This window comes from Lupinus angustifolius, chromosome LG16, assembly GCF_001865875.1.
Source record: "Lupinus angustifolius cultivar Tanjil chromosome LG16, LupAngTanjil_v1.0, whole genome shotgun sequence".
Taxonomy (NCBI): domain Eukaryota; kingdom Viridiplantae; phylum Streptophyta; class Magnoliopsida; order Fabales; family Fabaceae; genus Lupinus; species Lupinus angustifolius.
Genome location: NC_032024.1, coordinates 15,110,548 through 15,131,473, shown reverse-complemented (window position 1 = coordinate 15,131,473; position 20,926 = coordinate 15,110,548). Strand labels below are relative to the sequence as shown.

The following is a 20,926-nucleotide window of genomic DNA, read 5'->3' as shown; positions in this document are numbered from 1 at the left end:
GACAGATTCTCATTTTCTTAATCTGTATGTAACCTTATTTTATGGTTGAAAGCATAATGGTTCAGGGTATTAATACAGTAATCATATTTACTTCTACCAAATCCTCTTACCATAAAAAAATGATAATGTTACTTATAAACCAATTATTAATAAATGAAATATTTGAACATATGTACTTTTTATACATCAAATGAGAATTTTTTTTTTGAGAATATATCATTTACTATTATATCTATAAGGTATTGAAGCTTTGAACCATTGATGTGTTATTTTAAAAAATATGAAAAAAATTCATACACAAATTGGTTTTGATCAGTATGTTTAAACAATTATGATCATTTTAGTTACATATTTGGTATAAAATCATACCTTACTGTTATCAAGACCAATTTATAGATTGAAGGAGTGGATATATTGTATCCATTGTATGATGAATATGAATTGATATTTTATCATAATGGTCGTCTACAAATCACTTTGATAACTCATCCATAAATTCTGATACGTTTCACCTTCAATTATAATTTTTCGGACATTTTTCTTATTTTTAAATAGTTATTATTTTAATACTTTTAAAAACATGAACTCTAAATCTATCACACCTATCCTACTTCTCACAAGTTCTCAAATTTCCGAGTTTTTTTTCTCACTTGCAACCAAAAATCTCAATATCTTCATATACCTAGAATGTCCCCTCTTGAGAGGTTGCTTAGAAATAGTCACATGAGTGATTGTTGCTTCTCTCAACCTTTGTTACTTTTTGTAAATTGCAATCATTTTTTTTTCTATTTGTCATAGTTATAGTCAATATTATAAAAACAGGTTGGATCAGTCAATCCGACTCATACAACCATGAATCAAACACTTGATCGATTCGAACAACTCATCTAATCATTTTTGCATCAAAATCATAATAATCATATTTAACAAAGTCATTTAAGCAAAAAATTGAGTACTCAAATGGTAGGACCAAGTAAGTCAATCAAACTATATTTTTTAATAAAAACAAAATAAGTTTGTTGAAATAGAAAAAATCTATTTTAACTTATCTATGATTAAGTTTGTTATTTGTTATTTTATATAATAGATAATAATATCCTTATTATATAAACTTTAATTAAGTTTGTCATGTGTTATTTTAAAATTAATAAATACATATTTTAAATTGTTTTAAAATTTAATTAATTATAGTTACAAATTAAATACTATTTTTAAGAAACAAAAGCTACGATGCAAGCATGAAGTAGATAACATGCCATGATTTACCATTTTTTTATTGTTATAATGTCATAACAACTTACATAGGTAAGGGTAAAATAGTCATTTCATGTATCCAAATCCCCCTTTTAACTTTCTTCAGTAGTGAGGAGAAGAAAATTAAGGTGGGACCCACCATAAATTTTAAAGTATAGAAAAATAGAAACTCTCTCATCCTTTTCTCCACTTTTCTTCTCAAAATCACCCCAACTAAACCATGGATAAGAGTGCCTTGGTCTAAAGTATATGGGAATTTTTAACCAAAAAGAATCTTAATGAATGTTTGTTTACAATTCAAATGGATTGATGTTCAATATACGATATCTTGAGGAATTTGCAAGTGATCATGATTTGCATTAAGCAGCATAGACTCTAACATCTTTCTTGAGTCATTAATCCTATGAAAATATGGAATTTAAGCCATTAATTCTCAGGTTTTTCATGCAAGTCATCGATAAGATAGCAAAAGAGTTATTGTAGGAGATCACTTGTGTAAGATACAGTACTCTACTGCAACCAGAAAAATATTGAAAAATCATGATCATGGACATTTTTTACTTGTTTTTTTTTTCATGATATGCATCAGGTCTCACCTGATTATCATGAGTCATGAGTGCATATGATGATCCAGTGTATAAGCATGAATATCAGAAGGACTTGTACCCGGCCTAGCAACAACCAGTGAGATAAATCAGAAATATTCAATAAAACACCTTATACATGCAGGATCATGCTGATAGTAAAGTTTATTGATTTCTTATGTTTGTGCCAGAAATATGAAAACTGCTAAGTGCAAACTCACATAAACACTACCAGTTTCATCGTGCCCTAGTTAATTTATATGGTATGCATTTTTGCTAATATTTATCCTAGAACTAGCCTAGGCAAATTGAACCCGCTCGTAGTTACTCAACCTGCATATAGGGATGACAATGAAAACCGAACTCGTAAGTACCTGTCCGAACCGAACCCAAATTTAAGGGGAAAATTCGTTGTGATTGGGTTCGGATTTTACCCAAGTATAATTTTCGGGCTCGGGTTTGGTAAAGGTAATACCCTACCCCGAACCCGCCCCAAACCCGAAATTGTCATCACCAGACCAAACCCATTTTCATTTTTTTGGATATACATCATACTTGTTCACTAGAAACTAATCTACTTGGACTCTTGAGTCCTTAGTGACTAAATTTTGTCTCTTTTAACAAAACATTTTGCTAACCCAATGAGAATCTAATCCATAACAGCTACATGGTTAAAAAAAACTGGATATTTAACAATTGTGTTACACTTGGTTTGTATTCTGTATTTATTTTATCTTTTACACTCACATCCCTATGCATGCCTACAATGGCTAATAAGAAAAAAGTTATATATCCAATTTATATAATTTACACAGGCCCTCGCCCTCACAAACTAACAATCCTAAAATTGGGAGTGTGCAAAAGATAGACTACTTTTCGAGTTTGGATTTGAGTTCTAAATTTTGGGTTCAGGTTCAGGTAAGTGCAAACTCAACCCCGATCCGCCCCGTTGCCATTCTTACCTGCATAGGAACTGCCTCACCCCTACCACAACCTAAGTATAAATAAATATTAGGGAAAAGTCAAAAAAAAAAAAAAAACGCTTCCTGAACAGAGACCCATTTGCAATTTAGTCTCTGCACTTTCAAAATGTGCAAAAAGACCCTAAACCTAGCTTCGGGTGCAAATTGGTCCATCAAACTCAAAACTCTTAGAAAATGACGGAAATAGACTTTTGAAATGGCCAACCGCATGGAACTTTGAAGGGTGTTTTTGGTTTTATAGCAATCATCTCCCTCAATCACACTCAGTGACACAAGTAGAGAGCCTTTGAGAGTGAGGGCAAAGCTACACATCAAATTATAAAATTAACTACGATTAGAGTTGGCATTGGTAGTTAGGTTGGTTAGAAGCCCATAAATAGAGAGTAAAGCTTAGGAGGTTGGCAGTTAGGAAAATTGTGAAACTGATTGTGGAATCAGTTTAGGGAAGGGTCGAGGGATCCTAATTCTTGTATTGTTCTCATCATCTTCTTGTAATTCCTAATTCTTCTCAATAAAATCTCTTAGAACCCTACCATGAATCCAATTGATTGTGGGTTAAGGACATTTCCTTTCATTTTCTTGCTCTAAATCTTCTTATATTGATAATCGAGCTTATCACCTAGTCTAGATAGACACTTGAAAATTGAGTGTCATAACCTAAAAGTCCACAATAGTTCTTCCATAAAGTTGTCTTACTCTTTTACCACTTCATTGACAAAAGATTAAACTTACCAAATTTCCTAACATACACTGATGGTTCAGCTAGTCCCTATAAAATCATCCAAAACTTGGTTTTCAAGAGTATCAATGGTTATGTTCAGAACTTGAAGGTCGTAGAGCAGTATAGTACTCCATGCATCAACAAAGCGAAGAAAGGAAGGTGATTGAGGAAGGTGATAGCTATACAATGAAAAACATCCTTGAAAGTTTGCATTGTTTGTGATCACGGGCCAATTTGTACCTGAACCTAAGTTTGTTGTACCTTTTTTCAGCTTTTTGAAGTTTAGGAACTAAATTGCACGTGAGGTTAAGTTCATAGGGTATTTTTGGAATTTTCTCCTAAATATTATATGATTAGTTTACTAAGTACGGAAGTTAATTTTGTTGATTATCTCCATTAGTTTAATGTTTATTTAAACATATTGTAAGTTATGAGATGGTGAATTGAGATAGTATTGATTATTTTCTAAATTGAACTTCAAATATTTATAAGTGCATGGCTCAAATCTCAATGGTTCAGGATGGAGGTCAGGTTGAGGAAAAACCCACTCTGCTGCCAATCCCACACAGTACCCAGAACTGACTAGACCTGGACAATCATGAATCAACCCAAACCAAGTGCATGCATGTGGTTAAGCTGGCTAACAATGTCTATTCTGTCCTAAACACAAGTACAAAATGTTTAAAAAAATATAAACAATAGTTTTCTTCCCTTAGACTCAATAATGAATAAGATTAATATCCAAGAAAATATAGTATTTAGGAAGAAAATACCTTTTGTGGATGGTACCATAATGGAATTTGGGCTTTCCAGCCTTGATATCCTCAACATACTGCCGCAATGAGAAACAACATAAGATGCAGTGCAAAATAACCGAACCAATTTGCCAAAAAAATTAATGAAACCCAAAAGCACTGGGATTGTCAAATATTAGAATCATACCAAACTTAAGGTAACAACCATTGATGAAAAGGATAGAGAATTAAAAGGTATATCATCAAATGGAAATAGTTGGCATTCTGATGATTCTGGACCAGGTGAAAAGTGGGGCTTCTTCAGCTTTGCTAAGAATATCATATAAGTCTGCCACAAACATACCATAATCATAATCAAATTTCTCCATCTAGTCAAGATATCATCAAAACAAAAAAAATCGAAGTTTGTATCTCACTTGGCCAATTAAAGGAATATCCAATTGAGCAAAGGGAGAAGTCACTTCCACGTCTGCATTTGCTTCCTCCCTTGTTTCCCTAATAGCACCTTCCACCGCTGACTCTCCAATTTCCAGATAACCAGCAGGAAGTGTCCTTTTGACACCAAAATATGAAATTAACATAGCTAACTGATGAAAGGAGACACAATATTCATCATTACAATAAGCTTATTAGCTATGCATCTTGTTTTTATAAATAGTTCTGGGAAAAGGAATGTAACATGTACATAAGCAGAATCAAGGCAGTGCAAAGAAAAATCTACGCGCACCAGAGGCCATGAGATGGTTGAATATTTCTCTTGCAAAGGAGGACCTTGTTATCATGTTCGACGAGGCAACCAGCTACCTACTTTGCCAACCAAAATCATACCATTTTTAGAAGAAAGTAATAAGTCTTGTATTAACTGAATGAGAGGAGTATGCAAACAGCATATGACTACTACAGGATTATTTTCCTAACAAAGTCAAAGAATGCATCTAATAACAATATATGTGTACCACGTTAAAGTTTAAACCAAGTTATATGCATATACTGAACCTCCATAACCATGTTAGTATCAAATATTGAAGCTTAAATTCGTGCATTACATATTAAAACAGAAAAACTGAGGCTGATAAAAACTAATTTGTTTCCTCATATCAATATATACTGGAAAAAATCAGGACCAAACTACCTTTTTCTTTAAGATCTGCCTGTGATAGAGCTTAAAAAACCAGCGAAAGCCATAACATTTAATATAACGAGCAACAAAAAAGTATATGTTTATATTGTATATGCACAATAAAAATTAAACAAAATTCAGATCTTCGATTGATGTTTAGGTTATCCAGTATTCACACCGCTCTACTATTCTCCACTTAATTACAACTAGAGCAGCAAACTGCTTGAGAAAACTTCCAACAGAAAACTTATGTTTTTATAAAAGAATAAGTATTATTATAAGAGGGGGAAAAAGAATAAATTCTTCTATGTATATTGATTATGACACACGTAGGTCCTAACCAAAATTTAAGGGTACAATTTTTTAGTAAAGAAAAATACAAATCATCTGTCAAAATATTTCAGCATATGAACAAGAAAGAACCAATTTTGTGGGGCATAAGTCAGTAACATAGTTGTTGCATAGCTGTAATCTTGCATAACACACAAATCTGACATGACAGTTAAAATACAGTAGTCAGTGACATGCAGACACTGTTATCCAAATCAATACATGCATATCCCAGCAAATTACAGCTGAGTTCACAAAATATATGTTACTTCTGCCTAATCACCTAAACAAAATAAAAAAGAAGCCTGCTAAGATAATTGTAGGCAGTTACCATTTTTGGGTTCTGATAGGCAATCTTCCCACAAATTGTACATATGGCTCTCAACTTTTCGTCTCCATCAGGTATATCATGCTTTGTTTGACCACCACACCACTGGCAGAACTTGACGTTTCTAACATTTCCCTACATTAATCGTTCGCCGCAGTACATTTCAGTGAACTACTCACATCTATAATTGTAAGATTTGCGTAAATGCCTAAATGGTTAAATTAGCATCTCCAAAACACAATATGGTCATAATAGTCCTGAACGATGGGAATTACTGTCAAGGTCCCCGATTTAGCATTATATCTTCAAGTTAGTCACATTGCCAGCACCAAATATGGACTATTTTGAATGATGGAATGCATATTCAGGGACAATGAGAGCAATTTTTAATATTTAAAGACTAATATGATTGAATGCATGTTCCTCCAAACTCAATTTTGATTATTATTATTCCAACATGTTTGGCATCTTCAACTGTCAGTTACAGCTAGTTTTGGGCTCTAAACCTTGGTATAAGAACAGGTAAGGAAAAAAATTCAGTTGGTCCATTAGCCAAAACTCAATTTGGATGTTAATCACATAAAATTGATCACTTCCTCATCCTTCCAACATTCATATCACATGTCAATTTGGATAACGTTGTTGCCACTTGGAAATACTCGTTAAATGCTGAAGTCTGCAATTTGGTGATTTAGGACCGCCATGTAGTATGGCGGTGGAGGTGTGTGATGGACATGACACTTTTAGTGGGGTTTTCGGTTTAAATTTCAGGTTTTAGGGTTTTTAAGGGCAATTTTGAATTTTACCCAAAAAATATAAACCCTAAATTAAACCTAATTGTCTCACTCTCTGCTTCTGTACTTCGACAGCCTTGAAGAATCGAACCTCAATCTCTCTTTTCTTCCACGTTTTGTCTGTGTTTCTCCTCTCTGCTTTTGTGCTTTGTCTATGCTTCTCCTCTCTCTTGTCCGTCTGCTTCCGTTCTTCGCTTTCTCTATCTCTCACTCTAGCAGCCAGCACGAGCGCGACCTGCTTCAACTTCGTCACTGTAGTCTCTGATTCGCTTCAACTTTATTCTCTGTGGCAGACTAGCAAGAACTTCCTCAAATACTCCGCCCAGCAAGGCAGCAAGTTCGACTTGTTAGTACTGTTCATTTTACTTAGTATCATTAATTTTTTAGACCTTCTAACAAAGTTATGACACTTGGATGAATTCTATCGAACTTCATATTATATCATTTGTTGCTTATTGCCTTACAATGATGTTGTCATGTGTCTTATGCCATTATTAATCTTTTTTTTTCTTCTACATGTATTTTATTTTTAATTATTTTTTGTCAACAGCCACGACAATGTCGCCCATGGCATGGAATTTTGGCCAACGCCATTCGACATCATCAAAACTGATCCCAGCTGGTGGAATCAGAGAGGGTCATATTACCCAAACAATATTCCTTCAAAAACCAATTCTAAACAAAAAGTACCCCAAACATAATTCAATTATTATAAACCCATGTTTGCATCCTAAACACACCCTACAGTATCACAAACACAATATTTCGATGGATACAATACAATAAATAAGAAAACTCACAGCAAAATGAAGTGATGATGGTGAAGACGATGAAGCATGAGATGAAATGAATCGAACGGTGGAGATTGGAGAATCGATGGTAGTGATGGGAACGGGTTTGAGAAAAGGGTAAGGGGAGAATAAAGAAGAAAAGGGTTTGGAATTAGAAGAGATTAAAATGGAAGAGGGTTTCCAATTACAACGGTGGCTAAAAAAACCAGATATATGAATTGCTTTCTGCATTTTAATTTTCGAACTCAACACGAGATTGATAGCATAAGAAGAAGAATTATTGATTTAATGAGTACTCTTCACTTACCACTTATTTCATAGAACACGCCCTCTCAAATTCAAACGGAAATAATCAAATTTTGATTGAAGTTTTTTTTGACTAATCATCCTTGCTTTATTTTTAAGGAAAAGATTAATTTTAATGATGATAAACTTAAAATAAATTTATATTCGAAAAAGTATAATTATATTGGATTTAGTTTTTCAGTGCTCCTGTCTTATTTTAATTTCTTGTCATTTGTATTTTTCAAAAAAAAAATGTTGTATAAAATAAAATTTATTTCCAAAAATATTATTTTTATCCAAAATCATAAGACAATATAATAATCACATGGAAGTCAAGAAATAAAAGAAAGGATAACCTAAATTTTGTATGAAAAACATTTATTTATTTATGCTGATAGTTTGGTTGTTAATGTTTCACTGTCACCTTACCTTTTTAAATTATAATAAAAAGTGAATGAGACTTTGAAACAATATATATCATAGATGACATTGACTAAAATTATTATCTTCCATTATAAACATGTAATACTATATATATAGTTAGTTTTAAAATAGATAGAAACAATGAAAATTGTGTTACCAACTATCAGTATAAAATTTTGTCATCTATGTAATAAATTTTTTAAGATGAATGTTGGGAATAATATGAATCTCATATAAATTTTGGATGCTTTTGATGGAAAATGGAAATGGTAGTTCAACCTAATGCGATCATCACTTTGAAAAAAAAATACAAGTGTTTGTCAGCTTCAGTATTTGTGAGGATTATTGAGTGCAAAAGAGAAATCCAGAATTAATATAATAAGTTGAAATAACACTTATTATTGATGCAAAATTTAAAATATAGACAACATTAATGGGTCTTGCAAGTCATTTTCAAGGTTCAAGTAACTATTTTTCAAAGAAGTCCTTTACGATTAAATGATCCGTTATTTCAACTTGGGTGTTCGAATCTAGACTAGTCTAAAAATAAAATAAAAAACCAATTCAAAATAGATCGAAACCACAAAAGCGAATATGTTGGACTGTATTGGATTTTTTTATTAAAGACTGTTCATTCCAATCTGGTTTTCGGTTTCACCTCATGGATCCAGATCAATCTAAACCGGATCGAAATTGTTTAAGTGTGTAATCATTTTAAGTTTCCTTCACACTTAATCCTAAGTCTAACTTCTAAATTGTTGAAGTGTTGTCTTGTTATTGTTAATGATGTTACTATGTTGCTATTTACTTTATTGTTGCTCTTGTTGTTTAATTTATTGTTGCTATTCACTTTTAATATTGGTGGACATTTTTTTTTAATGTTATTGAACGCTATTTTTTTATTTTATGCTTAATATTTAGTATTTTTTATAAGTTTTTGAGTGGTTATACAATTTTAATTTTTTTTATAAAAGAAACTAATTCAAACTAAACTAAAACCGCATATAATATTTAGACTAAATTTAATCGAACATCTTAATATAAATATATCATATCGGTCTGAGTCACATATTGATTATGTGTTTAGATCGAGTGATTTTTTGCCTACAAACTGCTCCAAATGGACTGCGAAGACTAACTTCCCTCCTATATCTATATCCATGTATTCCATTAATGAGTGTTATAATACAATGAAAACCTTAAATGGCCACTAACACTACAAAATTAACATGAATTTACAAAGAAGTTGAAAATTTCTTCCTAGATCATTCAAAAAGGAATGAGAGCTTAAAAGAATCATGGAAGATTTTGAAACCCTGTATGTTTTTCTTCGGTGGAAGTTGAAGAAAGGTGAGAAAGGGGAGAGGAGAGAAGAAGAGAAAATGAATTTTTAATTGTTTTTAACTTCATGTGTTAATTAAAGGTATATCACTAAGACCGTTGGAAAGGAAGCGAGGTAAAAAAAATAGAATGTTTCAATCTTGCATCACTTATTTGAAATATAAATAACTTATATGACTTATTTGAATCTCAAAAATAACTTGCGAGATCAATCAATTAGTTTTATCTAAAATGTATTATTTACGCGTTCATCCACTTAGTATCCTTGTATTCAAATCACTTATCTAGCCACATAAATGTCACTTGAAATTTCAACATGACTATTAATTTTTAATCCTTCATATATTATCCCTCATTCTCAAACAAAAACCTTTCCACCAACAAGACATTGATCTAATGGTGTAAAGTCTCACCAGATCCCCAGAATATCCAAAAGGTCAAGAGTTTGATTTTAGAGTAACACTTTTGGGAGAAACAGTAATGCACCCAAAAAGGACTAATTTCTTACTCATAAATAAGAGATGCTTGGTAGTAAAAAAAGAAACAAAAACCTTTGCACTATTTGACAGTACTACTAAGAGCCAAGTCATACATGCTACCAAGATCATGTAACATAGGCACCCAAGTTCATGCTTATATTGTAATTGTCCATAATCTCCCATGGAACATATTGCCTACAAGATTTGACTCCAAGCATTAATGCACTTTCTGTAATGTACGAAACCATTTCTTCAACCATTTTTTTTACAGTTTTACAAAAAGAAAAAATTTCAACACACAGAACCCCACAAATAGATCCACCATACTTGTTTTGAATATAATTACTCTTTTTTGGATTGAGAACCTAAAACCAAGAGAGATCTGCAACTAATTTACCAAAGAAGAATCACAATAAACGAATATCTACTCATCCACTTATAAAGCCATGAAATAATTCATTATTCATTATCCATTAGAAAATAATTTGCCAACAATAAAATACAAATAAATGGGCTTGTCAACCAAAATGAAAATAATAAATAATGAGCTCAAATGTGTCTACAAGAGTAGAACTCTAAAATGACTTCTTAATATTGAAAACGATTAGGATAACAGAATAAACTGTTGATTAATGTGGCAAAAATGTAAATTAAGAACATGTGCAGACAGAATTCATTATGGAGAAAAATTGTTAATAAACTAATCTTACATCTGTGATTGAGAAATAGCATACACCTTATTTCGAAGAATGCCTAATAAAATTACTCTAAGTACAAAGTATAATGTAAGGAAATTCAATAAATAGGGTGACTCGGTGCACGAGACTCTCACCTATTGGGGTATAAGGATAGATGTACCAATCTTACCCCGCAAACTGAAAGACTATTTTGAGGATTTGAACTCGTAACCTCTTGGTTACTAAGCAATAACTTTTTCGTTGCGCCGAGACTCCCCGCTCTTAATGTAAGGAAGTTCAATGTGTGAAATAAATTAGCACAGAAAATCATTTGCTAAAAGCTGCCTGAAGAAGGATAAGCATATTCTAAAACATCTTTAATCCAAGGCCAGCTTATCACATAAAGATTGATAAGCTGCACTGCAAAGCTTGAACTTCTCTTCTGCTATAGCCTATAAATGAACAGAGCAAAAATAATAATAATTAGTAAGCTCTGCAAGTAATGATAGAAACTCTTGATTAAGGAGCAGAACAATATAAGAGAGGGAACAGAATCAAAGGTTAGAGTGTGGCCACACCTTGGAAGAACCATGATGACGATCTGGATGCCACTTTAGAGCACAGGACCGGTAACTGGTGACAGAAAATAAAATAAAAATCACAGAATTAAAATAACTTTGCACAGTATTATGAAGAAGAAAAAAACCAACTCTGATTTCCTAATATTTGGTCAAGAGGAAGTGGGAAAAGGATTAAGAACTCACGCATTTTTCACATCTTCAAGTTTTAGAGGACCAGAAGCACTCAATCCAAGGGCTAATCTATCATGAATTAAATAAGAATCCGAACTATTAGACTCGGATGAGGAGTCATAATCACTCTCGCTCCGATTTCTCCAGTTCCAAGATCTCTCATAATTCGAAAAGCGTCCAGACCTCTTCCACTGAGGATTTTCGTCATTGATGAAGGACCAATAGGTGAATCTATTCCCACCAAAGGCAGAACGGAGTATGGTTTCAACATCAAAATCATCTTCGCAAAAGAAAGGATCTCCTGAAAGATATCAATTTGGTTGCCATTTAATGCATGTTACTCCAGAATATACTTTACAGGTACCCGGAGTCTTCTATTTTGTATTAAAAATAATAAACACCAAGTAGAGACATGAAGCCGATTTAAGAAAGCTTGTGATGCAAGTTCAACTCAAATCTTATCCATGATTTCCGCAAATTATATTCATCAATCCTACTTGAGTAGGCATGAATTTTTCCAGACAAGATTCAGTTATTAGATTTCCCAGAAGAAATCAGCTCACAGACTCCAATGAAGCAACATAGTGCTAGAAAATACATGTCATATATATACTATTACATTACAAGTATGTTGTGCATCCTTACTTTTGTACCGAGGACTGGATCCTTGAGTGCCGCTCCTGTACCTTCCAGTTCCAGGGTCCTTAGCAGAATATTGTTTTTTAAACCATGAGGTGTCTCGACTTGAAGATGGATCATCCCCATCAATACCTTCCTTCCAGCTCTAAACCATGCAGAAAAAGTCAACCATAAGCAATTTATATGCTACATGTCAAGACCAAAAAAATCATGAAAGAATGGAGGCAGGGATCTATTTATGGCCAACATCATAGAGAACAAGAACAAGAACCTATGAAAATTAATAAAACTTAGGAACCTAAATATCACATCAGTCTTGACAGGGGAAGAGTGTGGAGGCCTGGAGACTCAACGGAGAGAGTGTGTCTAAAGTGTAAACTGCCAACCTAAATAAGGAATTCTAAAGAAATTGATGAAATAATCATGACACCACTTTAAACAGCCAAATTAACAGAATTTAAATATATCATGAATACTAAATTTGTTGACACTTCAGAACTAAGAGGAGACCTTAGTGCTCTAGACATATACTCTATTTTGGGTAGATAAACAAGGCTAAAAGCCCAAAACAGAAAAACTGAAAAACTCGAGCAACGGGCATGGGGCAACTGGACCCCCACTGAGATCATCAAAGATCACAGAAAGTAGCTGCGGTAGAGCTCAAAGAGCATGGAAAACCCACATGACATAGACAGACTTTGCTTAGCAAGCTAATATGCTCATCCATTATCCTCACATTAACGCTCCCATGCAAGCATGGAGATAAAGAATGTAGATATGGTACTGAGGTTACAAGTGTCATCATGAAAGAAATTCTTTAACCAAAAAGCACTCAGTTCAGATGTAGGATAACTATATAGAAGTTTTCGCAACTCAATCGTGTATGATGGAATCATCAAAGAGGCCCAGTGCACGAGGCTCTCACCTAGTGGGTCAGGGGTGGGTAGATGTACGCAGCGTTACGCTCACAAGTCAACAGGCTGTTTCCAGGATTTGAACTCATGGCCTACATAACACAGGTTACAAGGCAAGGAACCTTACCGTTCGCCAAAGCTCATCCTATATGACACACCATCAAAATTAAATCACACTCTTCCTCAATCCTAATAAACTCCATATCCCACACATCTTCAAGCCATAAAAGAAATCACAACAGTTTGATTTGGAAAAGGAATAAATTCCAAACAAACCCTTTTCCCCAGCCTACCCTGATCATCCCTCAGCAAACCACAGGCCCGCATAAGTATTTGGATTGACCTAACCCTCTAGAAACCTGGCTCAGAAACTGAACGAGTGACAAAGTAGAGATTAAAACTCAAGTAGGAATGTGAAATCTCTTATTCAACTAGTTTCAAATGAGGAGTACATGGGGTATTTATAGTGTTTAGAAGGAGTATTCTAGAGATGACTATTTAATACAAAAAGAATTCTACACTAAAGAGAATTCTAGAATAACCAATTTCTAGATATATGGTGGTATACAAAGTAGCATTCTAAATACATCTTAATGTTGTCTTAGTAGAATAAGACTAGAATACTCTAATGAGCCATTTTGGGCCAAAATTACTCCATTGACCAACCTAACCTCGCAGGTGGAGTTGGCTTTAGTCCCACTAGCAAAAGCAGTCACAATCAAGCTTAAAAACTTAAAGTCTCTACAAAAAGATCACAGGGACAAGAAAACACTCCTTAAACAAAGTTTTATTTCACCAGGCCCATAAAGACCAGCAAATAGTTGTGACTTGTGAGTAAATGTACATTTTATTCTCTTATTATTGCTTCGACAGCTCAACCCACTGACAATCAGATACTCATTCAGACCAATCGGCTGAACAAGCAAAATGAAGAAGACCCTTGGAAATTCATATCCGGAAACCTAGGTAGTCAATTGTGGATAGCGGCCGACCCCAAAAACACAATAGCGGACAGCGAGACACCCGTTACAACTAAGAAAAATATATAAGCAATTTATAGTCCATACATATAAATACTAAAATAGATTATATCAAAGACACATTCCTAATTAATAGTCAAGATAATAATATTACAGATTCTAGAGCTGATCGAAGTTGAAGGCCATAATAGAGTTGTATCTCACGAAATTGAACCACACAAAGATGATGTCAAAATTGGGTTCAATCAGTTTGATAAGAGAATCAATAAAGAGATGACAGGGCAAACAATTACAGGCTAAGGAAAAATTTAGCTGAGAAAAAACGAAGTATTTTTGTGAATTAGGAAGCCTAGCAATTTTATTCTAGGTTGAATTAGGAGAATGTTAAATTACCTAAAACCTTAGGGGAAAACTAATGTGTTAAGTAGAAGGGAAAGAAAGAGAATGTTAAATTACCTAAAACCTTAGGGGAAACCTGCCCCCTATTAAAAAGAGGGAAAAAAAGACTTTTCTTCTCTAAAGTTTGGGTTCCAGTTGCAACAAAATGTGCAGCAGGTTATGACCTGCTATTTATTGGCAATTCTACCACTATTTGACCTGCTACAGACGCTACAGCCATCTGCACCGCTGACCAGTGTGGTGTAGCGGGGAACAGCCGAAACTCTGCCACACTAAGCTATCGCGCCGCTATTGACTACCTAGCCTGAAACTTACAATGTTGACATCCATAGGAGCAGACCCCAAACATGTTACTCGATAGTCTTCTCCAACAAGTTGTCAAACAGTGCTACTATCAGCAGATATAGGAACCAAATCAGGAAATAACTAATTCAAGGGAAATTCTGAAACCCAAATATGATAGCATAAAAGCATCCCTCATATCTCCTTTTTCTCAATGAATCAAATTCATAGAGTGAATGTTATCTGATAAATATACACTCCCATTCACTCAATAACCATGTTTTGCCAGTTTTACCTAACAACTGACATAGTAGCCTTGGTCAAGAACCATTTTGCCCAAAAAACTTTATAAGAGATTTAGCCAATATAGACAGGTTTGCAGCAAAATCTTAAGTGCTAAGTAAAAGGCTATTCGCCACCTATCTCCTCTGACATCACAAGATAACAAACCAGTGAAGCATACATTACATATTATATGAGAGAAATATGAAGACTGTTCCGTAATGATTGAAAATTGAAAATAAACCAATGACAGAAATCAAAGTGTGTGATTCTGTCATTCAATGAAATCCATCCTAAACTTTAACCATCCAGTGTGAAGAAACAAAGCCAGAAACACATAAAACACATACAAGGGGGGGGGGATATTGGATATTGCATTGACAGTGCACAGGCATGGTTTGAAGGCGTAATAACGAACCTGAAACAGGAAATCTGCATAATCATTGACATTGCGCAGTAGTTTTTGTTTCCCATGCATTCTTCTAAATCTTCTTGAGAAATGATTGCATCTCTGCAATTAAAAATGTAACAATTTATTTTCAGTAATGATACATACATAACTAAACTACATTTAACTCCCACATCTTTACCAAAATACAAAACCTTCCACATGCCCCGTTTAATTCATATCTGAAGTCACCAACAAGATGCAAAAACTCCATACTCAGGGTTTTAAATTGCGGTCCACAACCGCAATTAGAGCCGAAATATTGCAGGGCGGCAATTTTCCACACAAACACAATGTGACCACAATTTAAAACACTGCTCATATCATAACCCACAATACAATACATAATACATAAAAGGGTTTTGCTAACCCCTGGCCTAAGCAATGCACTGGAAACTAAATACATTATCAATCTCTAACTTTATTAAATACACCACTTTCAACATTTCACATTAAAAATGATAGATAAAAATTAACATTTTCGCTTGCAAACATTCCCCAAATTTTAATAAAATAGATAGGGTTATTGCTTAGTAACCACGAGGTCACGAGTTCAAATCCTGGGGAACAGTATCTCCCCTTTGCAGGAATAAGAGTGCATACATTTGTCCTCCTCAAACCCATTAAGGCTATGTTTGGGAATTTTGTTAAAAATAGGGTGACGCTTGACACAACAATAAGATTGTTGTTTTGTAAACATGAGGTCACATTAAGGCTGCACACATCAACCCTCCCAGACCCCACTAAGTGGGAGCTCATGCATTGGGCCACCCTTCTTTAGATAAGGAAACAAAGACATGGGATTCGTGAACCCCACCCACTATCACAAAAGAAACATTAACTTGACTAATTCCCATTGTATTGTTTTGTAATATGAAACAAAAGAACTGGCAAAATGTTAATTATTATCAGAATTAGAACAAATAGACGAATGGCTTAAAAAGAATTTATGACTAAAAGTTAACCTAATACACATCAAATTATAGCGAACTCAGTGCAGGATGCTCCCACACAGTTTATTAGATTCCGATATAGCTAATAAAAATGAAAGGTAAATGGTAAGCGAGAGAGAGACTTACAGAATCCCAAGAATTGCGCCTTTTACGTTCCAATATAGGCGTAGAATGAAAGAGAGAAGCCCTAAGAGAGGGAGAGAGAATAATATTATTATTACTCATAGAGTTAAACAGTGCCGCAGATTTCATGGCGTTACTCATTTTCTGAAAATCGATCCTCTTGTTTAAGTCTCTCTGAACATCGACACCCACCACCCAAAGGAACCGGCAACCAAAATTGAAAAGAAAACAAAGTTATTATGAAACAAAAATTTAAAACATATTTCTGCGGTTCTGCCCAGAGCGAACGGAAGGTTTTTTTTTCCTATTTAAAATTCTTATATTTTCACCACTGACATTATTTACTTTTTATTTTATTTTTCTATCTCTTTTTTCTTTTCTGCCACATCATTAACCACAATATTATATTTAATCAATCGGTTCCATGAGACGGTCTAGTAGTATAAGGTCTGCTACATCTTTAGAAGAACCAAAAGTTCAATTTCTATGAGCAACACTCGTTAGGAGGGATATCCACAAACTCTGTAAGATATTAGTTCTTTTTGAAAATATATTTTTAGTAATATAAAAAAAATCAAAAAACAAGTAAATCAAATCTTAATCGTGTTATTTCTATTTGATGAATAATACGTCTTAATTAGGAAAATTGATGACACGAAGTGGATTTGAAGTACACATCTACTATCTCACAAGTTGTGTCACTACATGTGTCATTAACTAAGATTAATCATGAACTAATTAATTATTAATTTTTTAATTTAAATATATTTGTTCAATTTATGACGGATTAGTGATATATACAGTGATATAACTTGTAGGACAACAGATTTGCTACTGTGTATTTGGCTATTCCAAGCAAGTAATGTACAACTTTTTCTTTTATAAAAACGCTTTAAAATTAAACAAAAATAAAAAATTGAAGTCAAAAGCAACTTAAAGTCCAAATTTTCTAATATTGAAAGAAAAAATGAAAAGTAAAACGAAGAAGAGCCCTAATTATCATCCTTCTCCGTGGCTCTCGTCAAGCCATTGTCATTTAGCTCCCATTGTTGCTTAGGTAATTTTCTATTTTTGCCTTACATTTTTTACTCAATTTTTGCTTTCTAATGTTTGATCATTAAGCTCCTTCCTTGTGGTGTGTACCCACCATAGCATGTATTTCAATTTAGAATGTAAAGTCCTCTTTTTTATAATCATAATGGAGTTAAATTTTCATATAAATATAAGTCATTTTTTATACTCAAGGATTAAAATCCTATTAAAATGTTCAATCGACAACTATTTCTAGTCATTTTAAGATTTAGCATTAGTTTTCAAGTAATATAATTTTTTTAGTTAGTCAATCAACTACTAGAATCATTTGATAACTAAAAACTGAATGAAACTTGTAGCTTTTTAAAATAGAGTTATAATGTGAGAAAACTAATTTTTTAAATGATAATTCAAGTAATTTTTTCATTAATGCAATGATTAGTTTGCCCTTTTAAAATTTAACATATTACATTAATTACACTACAAATAAAATACATAGTAATAATTATAATTAACTAAAGATGTAAATAATTATTAGAAATAATCCTTAACAATTTTACATGAAAAACTATAAAATTACTAATGCTTTTACCAAAATCACTAACATTTTTATTATAAAATTACCTTTAGTTAATGATTTATTTATTTACATATTTAATTATTCCATTGGAGGTAGTTATTAGAAATTAATTATTTACATATTTTATAACAACCACAACCAACCATTTATCTTACTAAGTAAAGTTGACTACATAGATTGAATGACACCATAATGCTCTATCAAAATTTTTGTTTGTCGATAAAAACATTGATTTGTAATTCTTTCTTAATCATTTTTCCTATGGTTTTTCTTGGCCTCCTTATTCCAAAAGTAATTGGACCAATCTCTATTTATTCTACTCTCCTTATGAGAGCTTCTACTGGTCTTTTCCACAGTTATCCAGATCACCTAAGGTCGAACTCTACCATCTTTTCTATAATATGAGCTACTCCAACTTTTTCCGTAATGTATTATTTCTAATTCTATATTATTTAGTGTGTATCTTCATTCAACACAACATTCTCATTTATGCTACACTGACTATATTCTCTTGTGGGCATTTTATCGTCTAACATTCAGTCTCATATAACATTACATGTCTTATAGTCATGTAGTAAAACTTCCCTTTAAGCTTAAGTAGTACATTTTTATCACATATGACACCTTAAGCACTCCACCATTTCATCGAATCCACTTGATTCATATCATCCTCAATTTCTCCATCATCTTTTATGATTGACCCAAGATATCTGAATCTAGTGACTTGTGATATGATAAGATCTCCAAATTTTACCTCTAAAATAGGGTTTGTTAGAGTCTTACTGAACTTACACTCCATATACTCATACTAAAGTTTGTCTCCACATTTCTAGATTATCATTCAATTCACTTCTCGAGTCTCCCACAAACAATATCATCCACAAAAGCATGCATTATGACACTTGTTCTTGGATATGCTCAATGAGCACATCCAAGACTAATTAAACAAGTAGGGGCTCAAAGTTGACCCTTAGAGTAGTCAAGTGGCAATGGAAAATCTTCTGAGACGTCGTCCTGTATTCTCATGTTGGTTCTCTCCCCATCATATGCATATCCTTGATTGCTCGAACATAGACAATTCAAATATCTTTCTTCTTTAGAGCTTTCCACAAAACTTGTTTAGGCACCTTATCATATATCTTCTCTAAATCAATGAAGACCATATGCAAGCGCATTTGATTCCTTTGATATCTTTTCATCAATTGTTGAAGGAAGTATATACCTTCCTGGTTTACCTCCTTATATAAACCAAATTGATTTTCAGTTATATTCGTCTTTTGTGTGAACGTATGCTCAATTATCTTATCTCGTAGCTTCATATTATGACTAATGAGATTGATTCTCCTATATTTTGCATAATTTTGTATGTTACTCTTATTCTTATAAATAAGGATTAAGATGTTTATCCTCCATCCATATGACATTTTCTTAGATCTCATGATCTCATTAAGAAACTTTGTGAACCATTTAATGTCTTACTTTCCTAGAACCTTCCAAACCTTAATATGTATATTATCATGTCAAACTGCTTTGTCATTTTCCATTTTTTTTAAAGATTATTTCACCTCCAACACCAAATCCTACGATAAAAAGTATAAATTTGACCATTCTCTCTGTAGTTATGACTTTGTAGTCCAAACAAAGCTTTCTATCCGATTTCCTTATAAGAAAGAAATTGATTTGAAAGCATGCAACTCCACTCTTATATGGGATAAGGTGATCCCTCTGTTTGTTAAAACATGTATTGAATATTTCAAAATGAAAAGCTGATGAGAAGTATAGAATAGTCCTACCTTATATGTTTGATTCTTATGCCATATCACCATGAGCAACTTCATATCCTCTAGTGTCTCTCCTTACATGACTATTAAGATCGTCTGCAAGGAAAATCTTTTCTCCTAAAGGTATTATTTGGACTACTCCTTCCAAATTCTCCCAAAATTTTGTCTTATGATGTTCCTCTAATCCTATTGGAGGTGCATAAATATTAATCACATTAAAGGTGTCTTCCTTTGTTACAAACTTTGTGGGTATGATCATATCTCATATTCTCTTTACATCCACCATATCTCCACATCATTCTTCCATTCATTATCTACAATTATACCCACCTCATTTCTAGATCTTGTCTTACTAGTGTATCATAGCTTAAAACCTAGTGTCTAATTCTTTTGTTTTTTGCCCAACCCACTCAGTTTCTTGCACACACATAAAATTAATCTCCTTCTAATCACTATGTCAACTACTTTCATTGATTTTCCAGTAAGTGTGCTTATATTTCATGTCGAGATTCATATCCTAGATTGACTAACTAACTTTACCCGCATTTGTTCATGTAAGTATGAGAACTCTTATTTATTTTACATTACATGCAGATGACAGTATTGGTGTAGCGGAAACGGTCGTTGCACAGTGTTGGCCTTCTTCTAAATCTTCTTGAGAAATGATTGCATCTCTGCAATTAAAAATGTAACAATTTATTTTCAGTAATGATACATACATAACTAAACTACATTTAACTCCCACATCTTTACCAAAATACAAAACCTTCCACATGCCCCGTTTAATTCATATCTGAAGTCACCAACAAGATGCAAAAACTCCATACTCAGGGTTTTAAATTGCGGTCCACAACCGCAATTAGAGCCGAAATATTGCAGGGCGGCAATTTTCCACA

General features: G+C 33.2%; 2 protein-coding genes across 3 annotated transcripts; both read right to left on the bottom strand.

Annotated features, from left to right (window-relative positions):
* On the bottom strand, positions 1,508 to 7,990 carry LOC109328857 (nudix hydrolase 23, chloroplastic). Its single transcript, XM_019562475.1, has 7 exons — positions 7,670 to 7,990; positions 6,079 to 6,210; positions 5,025 to 5,101; positions 4,714 to 4,849; positions 4,485 to 4,625; positions 4,316 to 4,374; positions 1,508 to 1,925 (listed from the first exon to the last, which is right to left on the bottom strand). The coding sequence occupies exons 1-7, from the start codon at positions 7,889 to 7,891 to the stop codon at positions 1,865 to 1,867; spliced, it is 828 nt and encodes a 275-aa protein (XP_019418020.1). The 5' UTR covers positions 7,892 to 7,990; the 3' UTR covers positions 1,508 to 1,864.
* Positions 10,801 to 16,867, bottom strand: LOC109328888. Of its 2 annotated transcripts, XM_019562525.1 has the most exons (7): positions 16,761 to 16,824; positions 16,641 to 16,715; positions 15,532 to 15,624; positions 12,263 to 12,401; positions 11,630 to 11,918; positions 11,444 to 11,498; positions 10,801 to 11,317 (listed from the first exon to the last, which is right to left on the bottom strand). In XM_019562525.1, the coding sequence occupies exons 1-7, from the start codon at positions 16,776 to 16,778 to the stop codon at positions 11,243 to 11,245; spliced, it is 744 nt and encodes a 247-aa protein (XP_019418070.1). In that variant the 5' UTR covers positions 16,779 to 16,824; the 3' UTR covers positions 10,801 to 11,242. The 2 variants fall into 2 exon arrangements, with proteins under 2 accessions (XP_019418070.1, XP_019418069.1); XM_019562524.1 differs by having other exon boundaries at positions 16,641 to 16,867.